This window comes from Podarcis gaigeae, assembly GCF_964106915.1.
Source record: "Podarcis gaigeae genome assembly, chromosome: 8".
In the NCBI taxonomy this organism is placed as follows: Eukaryota; Metazoa; Chordata; class Lepidosauria; order Squamata; family Lacertidae; genus Podarcis; species Podarcis gaigeae.
The window spans coordinates 88,587,672-88,605,648 of record NC_139684.1 but is presented as its reverse complement, the minus strand read 5'-3'; the positions used below and the strand labels follow the sequence as shown (position 1 = coordinate 88,605,648).

At 50.4% G+C, this 17,977-nt stretch overlaps 1 protein-coding gene and 1 long non-coding RNA gene across 3 annotated transcripts in view; one reads left to right on the top strand and one right to left on the bottom strand.

Moving 5' to 3' along the window:
* The first annotated feature begins 2,443 nt into the window (after positions 1-2,443).
* LOC310851822 lies at positions 2,444-5,356 on the top strand. The gene is made up of 2 exons (XR_014567845.1): positions 2,444-3,645; positions 3,676-5,356. It is a non-coding gene; the product is annotated as an uncharacterized lncRNA (long non-coding RNA).
* Positions 5,189-17,977, bottom strand: part of SAMD4B (sterile alpha motif domain containing 4B) — a 34,761-nt gene continuing 21,972 nt past the window's right edge. For both annotated transcript variants that reach the window (XM_083753843.1, XM_083753844.1), the window contains exons 7-13: positions 16,664-16,979; positions 14,835-14,920; positions 14,622-14,740; positions 9,110-9,308; positions 7,098-7,221; positions 6,227-6,310; positions 5,189-5,444 (exon numbers count right to left, since the gene is read on the bottom strand). In XM_083753843.1, coding sequence (XP_083609969.1) covers positions 5,416-5,444; positions 6,227-6,310; positions 7,098-7,221; positions 9,110-9,308; positions 14,622-14,740; positions 14,835-14,920; positions 16,664-16,979 — 957 coding nt within the window. In that variant the 3' untranslated portion in view covers positions 5,189-5,415. The remainder of the gene's footprint in view (positions 5,445-6,226; positions 6,311-7,097; positions 7,222-9,109; positions 9,309-14,621; positions 14,741-14,834; positions 14,921-16,663; positions 16,980-17,977) is intronic.

The following is a 17,977-nucleotide window of genomic DNA, read 5'->3' as shown; positions in this document are numbered from 1 at the left end:
CCCCAGGCTATGAAAAGACCACACCAGGCAGGCAAGCGTTTGAGGGCCCCGTGAAGTCGCAGCGGGGAGGATGAGAAGAGATGGGTTACCGTGGGGCTCTGAAGCTGCACCCGGTCACGGCTGTCACAGGTGAATCAAAGGCGCACCCAAGAACCCTTTGCCCCTGAGTGTTGAGGGCGAGCCTGGAGAAGGCTGAGCGCGGATGCGAGCGCCACCTCCAAACATCTGAAGGTTTGCCGCACGCAGCAAAGTTAGGATAGAATCAGGGTTGGAAGGGACCACCAGGGTCATCCAGTCCAACCCCTGCAATGCAGTAATCTGGGACTTGAATCCACATCCCAGAGGTTATGATTCTCACGCTCTGACAGAGCTGTTTCGTTCTCTTCTGCTCCAGAGGGGAGGACCCAAACCAGTGGATTCAAGTGGCAAGGAAGGAGATTCCGAATAGCCCAATGGTTACCATTACAGTGGTACCTCGGGTTAAGTACTTAATTCGTTCCAGAGGTCTGTTCTTAACCTGAAACTGTTCTTAACCTGAAGCACCACTTTAGCTAATGGGGCCTCCCGCTGTTGCTGCGCCGCCACTGCACGATTTCTGTTCTCATCCTGAAGCAAAGTTCTTAACCCAAGGTACTATTTCTGGGTTAGTGAAGTCTGTAACCTGAAGCGTCTGTAACCTGAAGCATATGTAACCTGAGGTACCACTGTAATGTGATTCTGAATTGATTTTTAGAATGAACTGATTTTAGAATGTACTGTATTTTTCACTCTATAAGACGCACCAGGCCATGACGCACCTAGTTTTTGGAGGAGGAAAACAAGAAAAAAAATATATTCTGAATCCCAGAAGCCAGAACAGCAAAAGCGATCACTACGCAGCGAAAGCAGCAATCCCTCTTGCTGTTCTGGCTTCTGGGATAGCTGTGCAGCCTGCATTCGCTCCATAAGACGCACACACATTTCCCCCTACTTTTTAGGAGGGAAAAAGTGAGTCATAGAGGAAAAAAAATACAGTATTTCAATTAACTGATTGTGATTTTATGTAAACTGTTACTTTTACTGTTGTTAGCTGCTCTGAGCTCGGCTTCGGCTGGAGAGGACGGGATATAAATAAAATGTTATTTTATTATTAACAGTGGAGCGCACTTCTCAGAAGGTGAACTGTCCTCCGTTGGAGGTTTTCAAGGCAGAGACTGAATTATTTGATTCCTGCATTGCAGTGGGTGGACTAGATGACTCTAGGGACCCCTTCGATCTCTGCAATTCTGTGATTGGTGTTTTGTGCCTGATCCCACCAAGATACCTGCTGGGTTTGAGGACGCTTCGCCCCTCCACCCCCAACAACCGAATGAGAAGGTTCATTGCAACAACATTTGCTGCTCAAACCAAAAGAAATTCTGGAGGAAAAGCCAAGAATACCTTTGACTGGGTTTTGCCCTCTTGTGAAGAGACACGGCTGTCAAGAACCAAGGAGGGAAACCCAGACGGTTCACTCAGGTCCGTCTTCCTTCTAGAGCAGCGGTTCTCAGCCTGTGGGTCCCCAGACGTTGTTGGACTACAACTCCCATCATCCCTGAGCTCTGGCCTTCCTAGCTAGGGGTGATGGCAGTTGTAGTCCAACATCTGGGGACCCACAGGTTGAGACCCGCTGTCTAGAGCATGGGTAGGCAACCTAAGGCCCGGGGGCCGGATCCAGCCCTTCTAAATCCGGCCCACGGATGGTCCGGGAATCAGTGTGTTTTTACATGAGTAGAATGTGTGCTTTTATTGAAAATGCATCTCTGGGTTATTTGTGGGGCCTGCCTGATGTTTTTACATGAGCAGAATGTGTGCTTTTATTGAAAATGCATCTCTAGGTTATTTGCGGGGCCCGGCTGGTGTTTTTACATGAGCAGAATATGCACTTTTATTTAAAATGCACCTCTGGGTTATTTGTGGGGCACAGGAATTCGTTCATTACTATTATTTTTTCAAAATATAGACCGGCCCCTCACAAGGTCTGAGGGACAATGGACCGGCCCCCTGCTGAAAAAGTTTGCTGACCCCTGTTCTAGAGGGTGCACAACCCAGCAGGAAGATCTCCCAATTTACAGGGGGTTGGAAATCCTATCCGATCCTACGATTCCCACAAGGTCCGTTGACTATGAACGAATAGGAGTTGTGCGGATCAGGGCTGCAAGCCTTCAAGAGAGTTGCCTCTGGTCATAAGTTCTCCCAAGGGGTCTTTAAGGAAGAAGGTGTGTTTTGCCTGCGTAGCCCAGCAACCCGCCATCCCGCCCTCTTCCATGGGTGCAAAATGGTGCTTGGGTCCCGTCCCCCCCTTTTGACATGAACTCAACTGCAATGGTTTTAACCCTTCACCCCCCGGTCGGTGAAAAAGGCTTTGATAGTCCTGCAACCCATAAGAAGAAATTCAGGTGCCCACACCCCCTCCCTATGTCAACCCGCCGCCCTCCCCACAAAAAAAAAACCCCAAACCAAAATAAAAATAAAAAACCCAAACGTTTTAAAAGAAATTAATACAAAATAAGCACAGCTTTATCATAGAGGTTAATAAAAAAAGAGCTAATACTTAAATTCTGTATGCCTTTTACAAAGCAAAAAACTGGAAGAAGGGAAAAAAGCGGTAAAGGAGTCCAACAAAGCAATCTAAAGTCAGAATTTGGATTTTTTTTTTTGTAAAACATTTTGTGGTTTTTTTTTTTTTTAAATAACGTATTCATGGTTACCAGCCATAGTCATAACAAAAGTTATTCATAATAAAATGTATCTAAAATAACATTTCTATCTGAAACAGGAACCTTGTCTCTCTAATTTTTTTGTTGGTTTTTTTTTAAAGAAATAGTTCTCTCAGGTCTGCTCTTCTGGGTTTTTCTGTATGCTACTGTTCGGTATACATTTTTTTTGGGGGGGCGTAGGGAGGGAAAGGCCTTTTTTCCCAATATTTAAAACAGGTCTTGGAGGGTGAGAGAGGGGAGAGGAAGAGGAAAACGATGGAAAGGTCCTCTGTACCTAAGAGCCTGCCAAGGTCAGCTTTTGGAGAATGGGGAAAGGGGTTGGGGGTTTGGGGGGTTTTTTTGCCCATCATGCGAAAAACAGTGGCTTTGGGGGAGAAAGGCACACTCACACACCCAACTCGCATGCACACGCACAAACAAAGTCGGGGCGCAAGGGAAACTAGCAAGGCAACCCTCCCGCAGACCCCCCCCCATCTGACAAGCTGCCTTGGGCATCCTGCACCTTTGAAGAGCCCCCCCCCCCCCGTGCCAAGCATGGATGGGGGTCTTGAAAATGCTTCGGACGTCTGTTTCACCCTCCGCCTGCACAGAAAGGCCTCCCATTAGTCGTTTTCTTATTTTAAAAAAAGAACAGCCAGCGTCTCAGCCCCTCTGAAGGCGGCAAAAATCACCCCCCTCCCCGTTCCGCAGCTGTTTCGATGCAGAATGCTGACCCCAAAGGGCTGGTGGCGGGAGGTTTGGAAGTCCGGAGGGTCCCGACGCAGCCGTTTGCCCCCCTGTAGTGTTTTGTGTAAATGCCAGCGCAGAGAAACTGTCCACCCGCCTGGATTTAAAAAGGAGAAGCATTCTGGTCCCGTTGGCATTTCTGCCCGGAAGGTCTTTCTGCTCCCCAACCCTGTTGGAGGGGGTGGCGGTGGGGATCTCTCAGATCCCTCAGCCGCCAATTGCCTCCCGGGTCATGGGGGGGCGAGGATCTCGGCTTGGCTCCTGCAAATTCATCAGCACCGTGAACCCAACCGCCTGCACCCAGGAGTGCCGTCAGTCACTCGTAAGCACCTGAAAACCGCCGCAGAACTTGGGGCGGTGGTCCCCCCCCAGTGGTCAGGGACCCACCATGGCTTTTGCTGTGACCCACTCAATCTTTCCACCCCGCCCCCCACATAAACCCGTCTCAGGGAAGACAGACAAGACCACTGTGCACCCCCAAATGTTAGGAAAATGAACGGCCGAGCTTTTGAGACCCGCCAACAGAACTGCTCCTCCTCTTCCACCAGCCTTCGGACGTTCCCCCCCCCCCCCCGCCTTGGAATTATGGGAGGGAGAAGAGAAAATTCACCTTGCGCCGGACACAAGGAACCCATAGCAGCTGAACCCAGAAAAGAACTTTGATCCTAAACCACAAAACTGCCGGCTGACCCCCCCCCAAACCCATTTGAACTGCTTCAACGAAACTAGGTCCAGCACCCCAACCAACGCCCTGCACACCCGAGAGGCGGCTGCCGACGAAGGGGTCCAAAACCCCAGCGCCCAAAGGACCACGGCACTCTCAATCTAGGGGTGGCGGTGGGGCATCACAGACGTCTCTTCTCAACTGCCACCTGCTACTCTCCTGCCCAGTTCCCCAAAGGCCGTCTTCTCCAACCAAGTGCGCCCCCTCAACCCGTTTCGGACGACAACTCGCACCGGGTCGGGAGAGGGCACTTGGGTCCGGGGAAGGCCGCCCTAAGAGGTAGCATATGGACATCGTTTCAATTATATATCTATATATATATTTATATGTATGTATGTATAAAAAGAACCAGGGGCAAGCCTGCAAAGCTGAGCACTCTGGTGTGGGGCTGCGCTGCCCCCCCCCCCCCCCCCGCTGCATCCTGCCCTTCTCCACCTGCTCTCGGGAAAGGGGTGGGGGGAGTATTAGAGGCACTTAAAAAAACTGTGTCAGTCACCTGCAGCACCAATGCCTTCCTTCCCTCCCCACTAAGACTCTTCCTCCTCCTCCTCCTCCTCCAGTGCCAGGTACGGAAAGCTGTCAGCTGGGTTAGCTGAGACGGAAACCAGCTCGCCCAGGTAACCCCACGATGCCCCTCCCGTGTCCTAGCCTCTGATGGGGCAGGCATCAAAAACATCCCAAATCCAGCTAGCAGGAGAGGACCAGTCTCATCACCTTGGCTGGTCTGTTTCAAGAGGAGGAGAGGAAGGAGGAGGAAGAAGAAGGAGAGGTGGTCGGAGGGGGGCGAGGGAGATGAGGAAAAGAAAAAACGAGAAAACCCCAAAGGGAAAAGGGGCGACATGACCCAAATTCAGCCTCCTCCGCCCTCCTGCCAGTTAAACTTCGAGGAGCATCCTGCCCACCTGCTCCCTTGTGCACGTCGACGTATTAAAAACCAATAGCTGAAGTTATAATAATAATAAAAAGTAGGGGGAAAAAATATTAGAACACAGTAAGACGGTGAGATTGTAGTGACAGCTTTTTCTTCCCCTCCGTCTCCCTTCCGGCGGCTGGGAACTGCTGGAGGTGGTTTCGTGGGGGAAGGGGTTCGCCCCCCCACCACAGCAAACACACCCCTGGGAGATGAGGGGCTTATAACAAAAAACAAAAACAAGGGGTGGGGAAGGGGGGGGAAAAATAAACAGCCACCCTAAAGCTTCTCAGGAACATCAGCAGATGCAGCTTCTTTCAAATGGTGGAAGTCTTGTCGGTGCCATCTGCAGAGAGAGAGAGAGAAAGAGAGCGCAGAATTATAGCAGGTGGAGGAATAGATGGGAAAGTACGTTGGTTCCCAGTTTCTGAGCACAATTCAAAGTGTTGGTGCTGACCTAGAAGGCCGTAAATGGCCTCAAATGCCCAGTATACCCGAAGGAGCGTCTCCACCCCCATCGTTCTGCCTGGACACTGAGATCCAGCTCCAAGGGCCTTCTGGTGGTTCCCTTGCTACAAGAAGTGAAATTACAGGGAACCAGGCAGAGGGCCTTCTTGGTGGTGGCGCCGTCCCTGTGCAACGCCCTCCCATCAGATGTCAATAAACAACTATCTGACTTTTAGAAGACATCTGGAGGGAGCACTGTTTAGGGAAGATTTTTAATGTTTGAGGTTCTATTGTGCTTTCTTTTTTTCCCAATGCAACAAGCTTTATTAATAGATTGTATTGTGCTTTTAGTATTTCTAAAATATTTTAATATTAACTGTCTCAAACTATGTAAAAGGAAAGGTGGGAATCTGGATGTAATAAAAACAGGAGCTGGTGTGGTGCAGCGGTTAGAGTATTGGACCAGAGCCTGGGAGACCAGCGTTCGAATCCCGCCCCCCTTGGCCATGAAGCCCCCCCCCCCGGGTGACCTTAGGGGCCAGTCGCTGCCTCTCAGCCTAGCCTTCCCTGCAGGGTTGCTGTGGGGGCTGAATGAGGCGTAAGCCGCCTTGAAGTCGCTGGAGAAAAAGGTGGGCTAGAAATGCAGTGAATAAATGAATGAAAGTCAAAGAATCCCCTCACCGCCCAGTGCGTGCTCCGTCATGCTGAGACACAGGGACTCCAGCGTAGGGTTGATCTCCAGGTCTGTTCCAGGGAGCTGGCAATCTGGAGGGGGGAAACGAAATCGCAGGCGGTCACTGCCCATTCTGACCCAGGTTCACAAAATGAAAGAGACGTAGAGCTGGAAGGGACCACGAGGGTCATCTAGCCCAACCCCCGGCAATGCAGGGATCTTCTTCCCAACAGGGGTCTTGAACCCACAACCCTGTGATTAAGAGTCTCACACTCGGCCCCGACTCAGGTATCCAGTCTTGTATGCTTGGTCAGTGGGAAAGTCAGTGGGCAAGGACAGTGCTCCCCCTTGCCTCCACAAAGGTTTAAGTCAGAGGTCAGTAAACTTTTTCAGCAGGGGGCTGAACTTTATTTTGAAAAAGAAAATGAACGAATTCCTGCTCCATAAATAACACAGAGATGCATTTTAAAGAAAAGCACACATTCTACTCATGTAAAAACACCAGGCAGGCCTCACAAATAACCCAAAGATGCATTTTAAATAAAAGCACACGTTCTACTCATGTAAAAACATGCTGATTCCCGGACCGTCTGCAGGCTGGATTCAGAAGGCGATTGGCCTGGATCTGGCCCCCAGGCCTTAGTTTAACCTACCCATAGTTTAAGTCCTGCAGTGAGATCTTGCAGCAGCTGCTCTATGAGCCGCCGTTAGTTACCCAGAAGCAAGGAAAAAGCAGTCTGCATGTGCCCAGTGGCACTCATTGCCTGCGTTCCAGCGCTGTGCCGGTTTTGTTTGTGGCTAAATTTTTTCTGAGAAGAACCAAATGGCCAAGCCAATGCCCCTTTCCTGACACTGAAGGCAAGAATCTGGCTGACTCACCCTGTGGGAACATGAGGATGGCCTGGGGGGATGTGTGGACGGGGAGCGAATGGGTCCTCTGGACAGAACTGCGACTCTGGCCCGGCATGCTGTTGCTGCCCCCGGGGTTGGCAAACCACAGGTTCTTGGAGGGGAAAAAAGAATTTGATTTAAACAGGGGGGCAAACCGGAGAAACAAAACACACACACACAAACACTAAAAACCACTCCTCCCAGTAGGTAAGTTACTGTCATGGAGCCGAGGGAGAGGGGTGAAGTCTGGCATGTCCCAAATAAGTCTCGCCTGCAGGTTTCTGTTTGGGGCACCTGCCTGGTCACTGCAAGACCAGGGTGCTGACCCGGCTGGGCACTTCTGATCTGGCCACAGTGATCCACGCGACGGTCACCTCCAGGCTTGATTATTGTAACTCGCTCTACGCGGGGCTGCCCTTGAAGCTGACCCAGAAACTCCACCGGGTGCAGAATGCCATGGTGAGGTTCCTTACAGGGTCCTCGCCACGGGATCTCATTCACTCAGTGCTTTACCAACTGCACTGGCTCCCGGTTGAGTACAGGGTGAGGTTCAAGGTGCTGGTTTTGACCTTTAAAGCCCTATGCGACCTAGGACCCTCGTACCTACGGGACCTCCTCTCCTGGTATACCCCGTGGAGGACCTTAAGCTACACAAATGACAATATTTTGGGTGTCCCAAGTTGCAAGGTGGTTAGATCGGTCTCAACTAGGGCAGGGCCTTTTCAGTACTGGCCCCGACTTGGTGGAAAGCTCTGTCACAAGAGACCAGGGCCCTGCAGGACTTGACATCTTTCCGCAGGGCCTGCGAGACAGAGCTGTTCCGCCTGGCCTTTGGTTTGGACTCAGTCTGACCCTTATGTTCCCCTCCCCTTAGGGGTTTGATCTATGGGCTAATATTAAAATGAGGCTGCATTTTAAATTGTATTTTTAACCTGTACTTTAATTTTTTTTGTCCCCCCGCCCCAATTATGTTTTCAGTGTAATTTTACTGGTGTTAGCCGCCCTGAGGGCAGGGGAGGGCAGGGTATAAATAAAATTTATTATTATTAATATTATTATTATTATTAATATTATTACTATTACTATTAGAAACTGCCATCTGCATGGAATATGCAGTGATGCTAATACGGGGGCTGCTCCATCTCCCTTGTCTCTAAAACGCAGCCTGGTGCCCTCTAGGTGTCTGGGGCTACAGCTGCCGCCTGCGGGGCCACAGACAGGAAGGAGGCGAGTTGTAGTCCAAAATACCTGGAGGGCACTTGGCTGGCTACCCCTGCGATAGGCTGTCAGCCAAGCCCCTGGGGTTGCACCGGAGTACAACACAGTCGAGACCTTCCTTCCACAAACATCTTTTTTGCAAGGTGCTGTCAGAAAAAAGCAACTCCACGCATTTTGCTCCCTGCTTATGTCCCTGTAAGATTATTTCCACAACAGAGCACGTTGAATGTCCCTGGTAAGAAATCCCCTTTTCAAAACACACCAAGCGGCACAAGTAAGGCGGCTTAGAATGCCCCCTTCTGAAGGAGCCCTTTTGGGTTAATGGAGAGGGGGCCAGGCTGCCTTTCAGAGGCATCCTGTTACCTTAAGTAAAGGTAAAGGGATCCCTGACCATTAGGTACAGTTGTGGGCAACTCTGGGGTTGCGGTGCTCATCTTGCTTTACTGGCCGAGGGAGCCGGCGTACAGCTTCCGGGTTATGTGGCCAGCATGACTAAGCCGCTTCTGGCGAACCAGAGCAGCGCACGGAAACGCCGTTTACCTTCCCGCCGGAGCGGTACCTCTTTATCTACTTGCACTTTGACGTGCTTTCGAACTGCTAGGTTGGCAGGAGCAGGGACCAAGCAACGGGAGCTCACCCCATCGCGGGGGTTCAAACCGCCGACCTTCTGATCGGCAAGCCCTAGGCTCTGTGGTTTAACCCACAGCGCCACTGCGTCCCTTCCTGTTACCTTAGCGCAGGGCTATAAAGGGAACCCTCCCTCCCTCCCATCCCTTTCTTACCTGCCGCCCTTGGCTCCCAAGGTTCGGGCTGGTGAGGGCATGCCGCGGGGAGACTCCGCCGATCCCCACAGGGCTCAGGATCCCCAGGCGGCTGGGAGGAATGGCGCGGGGGGGCATCTGGAACTGCCGCTGTCCTCGGCGGGCCACCCCCACCCCCACAGATCCAGCTATGGGGAGAGAATTGGAACCAAAGGCCCATCTAGAAGAGTACCAAAGCGGAGGGTGGGGGAAAGAGAGAGAGAGAGAGAGAGAGAGAGAGAGAGAGAGAGAGAGAGAAGTCAGTACCATCACTTGGGAATACAGGTAGAATTTCACAATAAGGCTGGCCACTGTTACCTTAGCTCTAGTGGTCCCCAAATGTTTTCTGGCCACTAGCCCCCTTGGTTCCAGAATATCACCCCGAGTGCCCCCTACCCCACGCTAGAAAGAGCATCATACAGAATAGCGGTTCACATGACCCACTGATAACAACACAATAAAATTCAAAACGCTAACCATTAATTGCACATTTATTCAATACAGTGGTACCTTGGGTTAAGAACTTAATTCGTTCCGGAGGTCCATTCTTAACCTGAAACTGTTCTTAACCTGAAGCACCACTTTAGCTAATGGGGCCTCCTGCTGCCACGCGATTTCTGTTCTCATCCTGAAGCAAAGTTCTTAACCCGAGGTACTATTTCTGGGTTAGCGGAGTCTGTAACCTGAAGCGTATGTAACCCGAGGTACCACTGTACCTGATTCAAACCATTTAGTTTAAGTAATTCAACAAAGCTGATGAACCCAATCCAGTGATTAAAAACTTCAAATCTGATAGCCATTTGCACCCCCAGTGCCTCCCTGCCTTGCAGGCCTAAGATGGCAGGGCCCGGACTGACTCCAGCTACAAAAGCTGAGGCTGCTGAACAGACTCTTTTGGGTTTGGTTTTTCATTGGGGAGCCAGTTGCTGCTGTTTTTGATGTTAATTTTTTTGTATCTGTATTTCAAACCTTACTACGAATTATGTGGAAATTGTTTCATTTGGTTGTATACTTTTTGAGGTTTCGTTTATGGTTTAGGAGCGCTATTGCCAGGTTTGGAATTATGTAAATCTTGTTGATAATGTAAGCTGCCTTGAGCGTGGTTTTGTCTAAGGAAAGGCGGCATACAAAGAAAATTATGTATGGATGTACCACCCACTTTGAGAACCACTGCTGTAGTATAAAGCAGCCCTGGGCACCCTGGGGAAGGGACATAGCTCAGAGGTAGAGCATCTGCCTTGCATGCAGAAGTACTTGGGTTCAATCCCTGGCAACCTCTTCTGGTAGGCCTGGGATAATAATAAAATAAAATAATTCATTATTTTTCTTTTCTTTTCTTTCTTTTCCTTCTCCTCCTGTGATGAGGCTACATTTTAATATTTTAATGTTCCATTATTTTAATGTTGTACAGTGGTGCCCCGCAAGACGAAGGCCTCGCAAGACGAAAAACCCGCTAGACGAAAGGGTTTTCCGTTTTGGAGGCGCTTCGCAAAACGAATTTCCCTATGGGCTTGCTTCGAAAGAAGAAAGCCCATAGGGAAATCTCCGGGGACCTCTTTTAAATGCTAGCGGTGGGGAGCAAAGCCTTTCCCCCCCCTCCGGCCTTCAGAAGAGGTCCAGGAAGGCCAGCGGGGGCCGAAAGGCTTTGCTCCCCACCGCCAGCATTTTAAAAGCAGTCCGGGATAGCAGGGAAGCGCTTCCCGCTATCCCGGATGGCTTTTGAAGGCAGGCGGCGGGGGGGGGGGGGGAGCAAAGACTTTCGCCCCCCACCGGCCTTCAGAAGAGGTCCTGGACCTCTTCTGAAGGCGGGCGGGGGGCAAATGTCTTTGCTCCCCCCTGCCTGCCTTCCGGGAGAGCGGAGAAACGCAGTGCTGCGTTTCTCCGCTCTCCCGGGAAGGCAGGCAGGGGGGACAAAGACTTTTGGCCCCCCGCCCGCCTTCAGAAGAGGTCCAGGACCTCTTCTGAAGGCCGGTGGGGGGCGAATGTCTTTGTCCCCCCTGCCTGCCTTCCCGGGGGCTTTCAAATCGCCCCGGGACAGCGGATAATTCCTCCACTGTCCCGGGGCGATTTTAAAATGCTGGCGGGCAGCAGCGCTGCCGCCCGCCAGCATTTTAAGATCACCCCAGACAGCGGAGACTTCTCCGCTCCCGGGGCGATTTTAAAATGCTGGTGGGCGGCAGCGAAGGCTTCGCGGGCAGCAGCGCTGCCGCCCGCCAGCATTTTAAAATCGCCCCGGGAGCGGAGAAGTCTCCGCTGTCTGGGGTGATCTTAAAATGCTGGCGGGCGGCAGCGCTGCTGCCCGCGAAGCCTTCGCTGCCGCCCACCAGCATTTTAAGATCGCCCCGGGAAGGCTCCGCTGTCCCAGGGGCTTTTAAAATGCTGGGGGACGGCAGCGAAGGCTTCGCTGCCGCCCGCCAGCATTTTAAGACCGCCCCGGGACAGCGGAGAAGTCTCCGCTGTCCCGGGAAGGCAGGCGGGGGGGAGCAAAGACTTTCGCCCCCACCAGCCTTCAGAAGAGGTCGGGGGACAGACTGTCCCCGGACCTGGTCTGTAGGCGGTTTCCATAGGAACGCATTAATTGATTTTTAATGCATTCCTATGGGAAACCGTGCTTCGCAAGACGAAAAACTCGCAAGACGAAAAGACTTGCGGAACGAATTAATTTCGTCTTGCGAGGCACCACTGTATTTTATTTTTGTTTTTAAGTTGTAATCATTCATCTTGTTTTTATTATTGCTTGTAAGCCGCTCTGAGCCCGGCCTTGGCTGGGGAGGGCGGGGTATAAATAAAAATATTATTATTATTATTATTATTATTATTATTATTATTATTACCCTGCCCATCTGGCTGGGTTTCCCCAGCCACTCTAGGCTGCTCCCAACAGAATATTAAAAACACGATAAAACACCAAACATTAAAAACTTCCCTAAAAAGGGCTGCCTTCAGATGTCCTCTTAAAGTCAGATAGTTGTTTATCGCTTTGACATCTGCTGGAAGGGCGTTCCACAGGGCGGGCGCCACTACCGAGAAGGCCCTCTGCCTGGTTCCCTGTAACCTCATTTCTCGCAATGAGGGAACTGCCAGAAGGCCCTCGGAGCTGGACCTCAGTGTCTGGGAGGCTGAACAATGGAGATGGAGACGCTCCTTCAGGTATACTGGGTCTTTGAGGCCATTTAGGGGTTTAACAGGTCAGCACCAACACTTTGAATTGTGTTCAGAAACGCCCTGGGAGCCAAAATAGGTCTTTCAGGACCGGTGTTATATGGTCTCGGCGGCCGCTCCCAGTCACCAGTCTAGCTGCCGCATTCTGGATTAGTTGTAGTTTCTGGGTCACCTTCAAAGGGAGCCCCACGTAGAGCGCATTGCAGTAGTCCAAGCAGGAGATAACCAGAGCATGCACCACTCTGGCGAGACAGTCTGCGGGCAGGGAGGGTCTCATCCTGCGTACCAGATGGAGCTGGGAGACAGATGCCCTGGACACAGAACTGACCTGCGCCTCCATGGACAGTCTGGGACAGACTCTCTTGCCTGAAATCCTGGAGAACCACTGCCAGTCAGTGTGGACAATTCTGAGCTCAATGGACCAATGGTCTGACTGAGTAGTTCTTTAGACGTGTCTGCCTGTTCGTGACCCCCTGGACCAGAGCACGCCAGGCCCTCCTGTTTTCTACTGCCTCCTGCAGTTTGGTCAAACTCATGGTGGTCGCTTCGAGAACACGAGAACACTGTCCCACCATCTCGTCCTCTGTCTCGTCTTGAATGTCCGTCTGGCTGCCACCCTCCCACAGGTCACTATGTCTCACTATGTCTCACCTGGATGGAGCTGAACGTATCTCAGGGGCCCACACCAGCTGACAGGGAAGGGGCGGTGGAGTTCTGCTGCTGGAGTCTGACTTAAACACAGAAACCTTCTCAAAAGCGGGAGCCTGGTGTGCCCGAGGTCTTCTCCTGGCACAATGGCTTCCTTTGGTCTGGACTCAGTCTGACCCTTCTGTTTCCCTCCCCTTGCGGTTTTGATTTATGGGCTACTTTTAAAATGAGGCTGCATTTTAAATTGCATTTTAACCTGTATTTTAAAGTGTTTTTTTCTATTATGTTTTTATTGTAATTTTACTGGTGTTAGCCGCCCTGAGCCGGGGAGGGCAGGATATAAATAAAATTTATTATTATTATTATTATTATTATTATTACTATTACTATTATTTTCCCCACTCCTTACACAGACCAGACACACACAACCCGCGCAAAAGGTAAACCGCAGTCCCAAAAGACGAGCAGGCCCCAGGAGGCAGCAGAAAGCGAGCCCACGCAAACCACTCTCCCGTGTTTTGAATAGGGTTGTCAACCGATCAATGGCTTTGATCAAAACTGTTAGAGAGCCAGGCAGTTCAGATTTACATATTATTACCAACTCCACAATAGGGGATTGCTTTCATAGGATGCTGACTTAAGCGACGACAGTTTCCCTTAAGCATGAAAGGAATAATTTGACGAGATGTTGCCCCTCCTTTTCAGGCAAGGTGGAAAGTCATTTGTATTGTTTCAGAGAATTCTTTAAGCCACAATGCCCCAACCCTTTTAAGCGTTCCCGAACTTAGGCAGCTGCTTCCAAGACAGCTCTGACAGTGTTGTGGCTCTATTTTCATCAGCAAGCGAGAGAAAGGTATGTTTTGTCATAATAGCAGTTAGTACCTCAGCTGCTTGCAAGGCACTAAAGGAAAGTGTTGCTCTTCTGAGCAGAAGTATTTGCTTGCAAGCTGCTTTGCGTTGCCTTTGGCAAGAAAGAGCAACCAATAAATTTAATAAATAGTAATGTAATAACAATGCTTTTGAATTATGGTGATAATTTGAATTAATAATAAAGATGCTTTTGAATTCTGGTGTTGGAGGAGACTCTGGAGAGTTCCATGGACTGCAAGAAGATCAAACCTCTCCATTCTGAAGGAAATCAGCCCTGAGTGCTCACTGGAAGGACAGATCCTGAAGCTGAGGCTCCAAGACTTTGGGCACCTCAGGAGAAGAGAAGACTCCCTGGAAAAGACCCTGATGCTGGGAAAGATGGAGGGCACAAGGAGAAGGGGACGACAGAGGACGAGATGGTTGGACAGTGTTCTCGAAGCTACGAACATGAGTTTGACCAAACTGCGGGAGGCAGTGGAAGACAGGAATGTTGTTTTTATTATTGTTTTTACTATTATTTTATTATTGTTATTGTTTTTATTATTGGTTGTTAGCCGCCCTGAGCCCGGTCTTGGCTGGGGAGGGCGGGCTAGAAATATATTTATTATTATTATCATTATTATTATTATTATTATTATTATTATTTGCTCTGGTCCGTAGGGTCACAAAGAGTTGGAGACGATTAAACGACAACAACAAGATAATAACAACAGCCGCATAAAACCCTAGCTTCCAGCCTTAGAACCCTGTGTGGCAGGAGGCTGCCCTGCCTAACCCAGGACCCTCCTGGCCTAATCCTGTCACTTGAACTCACCCTTTCTGCGGACGGTAGCCTTGCATGTCCAGCACGGCCTTCCTGGGAAACGTCCGGAGCAGCTTTAGCACCTGCTGCTTCCAGGACAGGAGCCTCTTCTTCTGCGTCTCTGTGAAAGCCTGGAGGGAGAGCACAGGAGGGCAGGCATGAGTTGGGATGGGCAGGGCGGGCGGACATGGGGCCCTAACCCTCTCCGGGAAGCCCAACGCCTACCTCGTGCATCAGGCATTTCTCTATCAGCTGAAGGTAGCTGGTGATGTTCTCCTCGTCCGGTCGGGAGACCAGCAACTGCGTACACACTGCGGGGGAAAGTGGAAGAAAGGAACTGAAAATAAAACTGCTGCTGTCGTAACGCCATTAACACAGATCTACGGGGCAACCACAACTGGAAAACTGTGTGTGGCTGTGGTCGCCTCGCCTCAAAAAGGATACTGCAGTCAGAAAAAGGTTCAGTGATCCACGCGACAGTCACCTCCAGACTGGATTTTTGTAACTCGCTCTACGTGGGGCTGCCCTTGAGACTGACCCAGAAACTCCAGCAGGTGCCGAATTCCGTGGCAAGGCTGCTTACGGGGTCCTCGCTGCGGGATCACATTCATCCGGTGCTATACCAGCTGCACTGGCTCCCGGTGGAGTACAGGATCCACCTGTACCTACGGGACCGCCTCTCCTGGTATGTCCCACGGAGGACCTTAAGGTCTGCAAATAATAACACCCTGAAGATCCCAGGCCCCAGGGAGATTAGACTGGCCTCGACCAGAGCCAGGGCTTTTTCGGTCGTGGCCCTGATGTGGTGGAACGCTCTGTCACAAGAGAATAGGGCCCTGTGGGACTTGACATCTTTCCCGTGTATAAGACAACCCCAAATTTTGGACATGATTTTCTCGGGGGGAAACTTCATATTATACACAGAAAAGTACGGTATTTTACCCTCTTCTCATAGCTACCATAACCCTTCTATATTTTACAGTGTCTTACATCCATCTTTGGAGATACGCCTCTTCAATTTCTTTCTATCATTCACTGCTGTTAGCTTCCTGCATCCAAATAATAATAATAATAATAATAATAATAATAATAATAATAATAATAATATCCCGCCCTCCCCAGCCAAAGCCGGGCTCAGAGCGGCTAACAACAGTAAAGTAATACAGCATTCTATAATCAATTCATTATAAAATCAGTTCAAATCAAATTAATGGCAACCATTGGGATAGAATTCTGTGAAGATTACCAAAGGAGGGGGTCAGGCTGTGCCTTGGCCAAAGGCCAGGTGGAACAGCTCCGTCTTGCAGGCTCTGTGGAAAGATGTCAAGTCCCGCAGGGCCCTAGTCTCTTGTGACAGAGCGTTCCACCAGGCCGGGGCCACGGCCAAAAAGGCCCTGGCTCTGGTTGAGGCCAGCCTAACCTCTCTGTGGCCCGGGATCTCCAAGATGTTTTTGTTTGAAGACCGTAAGGTCCTCCGTGGGACATACCAGGAGAGGTGGTCCCGAAGGTACGAGGGTCCTAGGCTGCATAGAGCTTAAAAGGTTAAAACCAGCACCTTAAATCTGATCCTGTACTCCACCGGGAGCCAGTGCAGCTGGTATAGCACTGGATGAATGTGATCCCACGGCGAGGACCCTGTAAGGAATCTCGCCGTGGCATTCTGCACCCGCTGAAGTTTCTAGGTCAGTCTCAAGGGCAGCCCCACATGGAGTGAGTTACAATAATCTAGTCTGGAGGTGACCGTCGCATGGATCACAGTGGCTAGGTCAGGGCAAGAGAGGTAAGAAGTGCTGCTGCTAAGTTTCAGATCACCCACCCATCTCACAGGTGGCCGTCCCCTTGGTCTTTGGAAACCGGAGGGGTCTGCATGTCCATTTTAACTTTGGGGGCCCTGAGCCAAGAGGCCCTGCAGGACTAAAGCAGTGTTAGCACGGAGACCTGGCCATTTCCAAAGACCAACCCTAAACCTAAGAGGGACCGTGAGGTGTTAAGAGGGTTCACTGGGCGGCGCAAATCCTACCGCTTCAGGCCTGGTGGCAACCCGGAGCCCTCACCTTTGCCCATCACCCGGGTGAACTGCCCTGCAATGTCCCCCTCGGCAATGGGCGCCGCCCCCGACTCCCCGTCGCAAGGGGAGCCTGTCGGGGGCAGGAAGGTGTCGGTGGCCGGGTCCTTGTCCTCGGAAGGGTTGCCGCTCTTGTCCAGACACAGCTTGGTGGCTCCGCGCTGCTCTGCAGGCAGCTGCTGCTGCTGCTGGCTCTCCTTGGATGCTGCCATGGCCTGCAGGGCGTGGAAGGCCTTGATGGGGGTGATGATGATCTGCTGCAGCTCCTGGAGGGCGTTCCACAAGTTCCCACCTTCCAAGATGTCCTGGGGGGGGGGGAGGGAGAGAAAAAGGAGAACTTGAAGAGGGGAATGTTTCGGCAGCTCAAGACTTGGCGGGGAAAATGGAGGAGGAGCGGCTGGAAGCATTAAGGGAAATGAGCTTATGTCGAAGTTAATTTGGATTTTCGTACTTGTGGACTAGAGTATTGTTTAGGGACTTTCAATGGGAAGCATATTGTTTATTAGTGTGTATACATTCGTATTGTTAATTGTTTTTTATTGTTTTTAATAGGTTTTCATTATTTTTATTATGTAGTTTGTGCTTTGACTAATTTTTATTGTCTATTTTGTGCTTCATATATTGTAACTTTATGTTGTGAACCACCCTGAGACCTACCGGTATATACAAATTATTATTATTATTAGTGCTTTTTTTCTGAAACAAATGTTTAGGAGTGCTCTCATTTTCCTACTCATATTGAAATACTGCCCCTCAATGAGGCCAAACTTAGATTCACAAAATGTTGAGGGGTACGTGTACCCCTGCATACCCCCGTAAAAAACACTGATGATGGTGATGATGATTACCGTATTTTTTGCTGTATAAGACTCACTTTTCCCCTCCTAAAAAGTAAGGGGAAATGTGTGTGCGTCTTATGGAGCGAATGCAGGCTGCGCAGCTATCCCAGAAGCCAGAACAGCAAGAGGGATCACTGCTTTTGCTGCGCAGCGATCCCTCTTGCTGTTCTGGCTTCTGAGATTCAGAATATTTTTTTTCTTGTTTTCCTCCTCCAAAAACTAGGTGCGTCTTGTGGTCTGGTGCGTCTTAAAGAGCGAAAAATACAGTATTTAGTTACACTGTTATTCTAAATCAGATTTTGGACGCACTTAGCTCCTATTTTAGACACCCTGTCTTTCCCACAGCTTCAGGATACTAAAATGACAATTCTGTTCCATTTCATACAGGAAACTCGCACCCAAGAGGGGGTTATGTTCTGGGGATGGAACCTACACATAGGACCACCCCCTTGGAAGCACCCCAT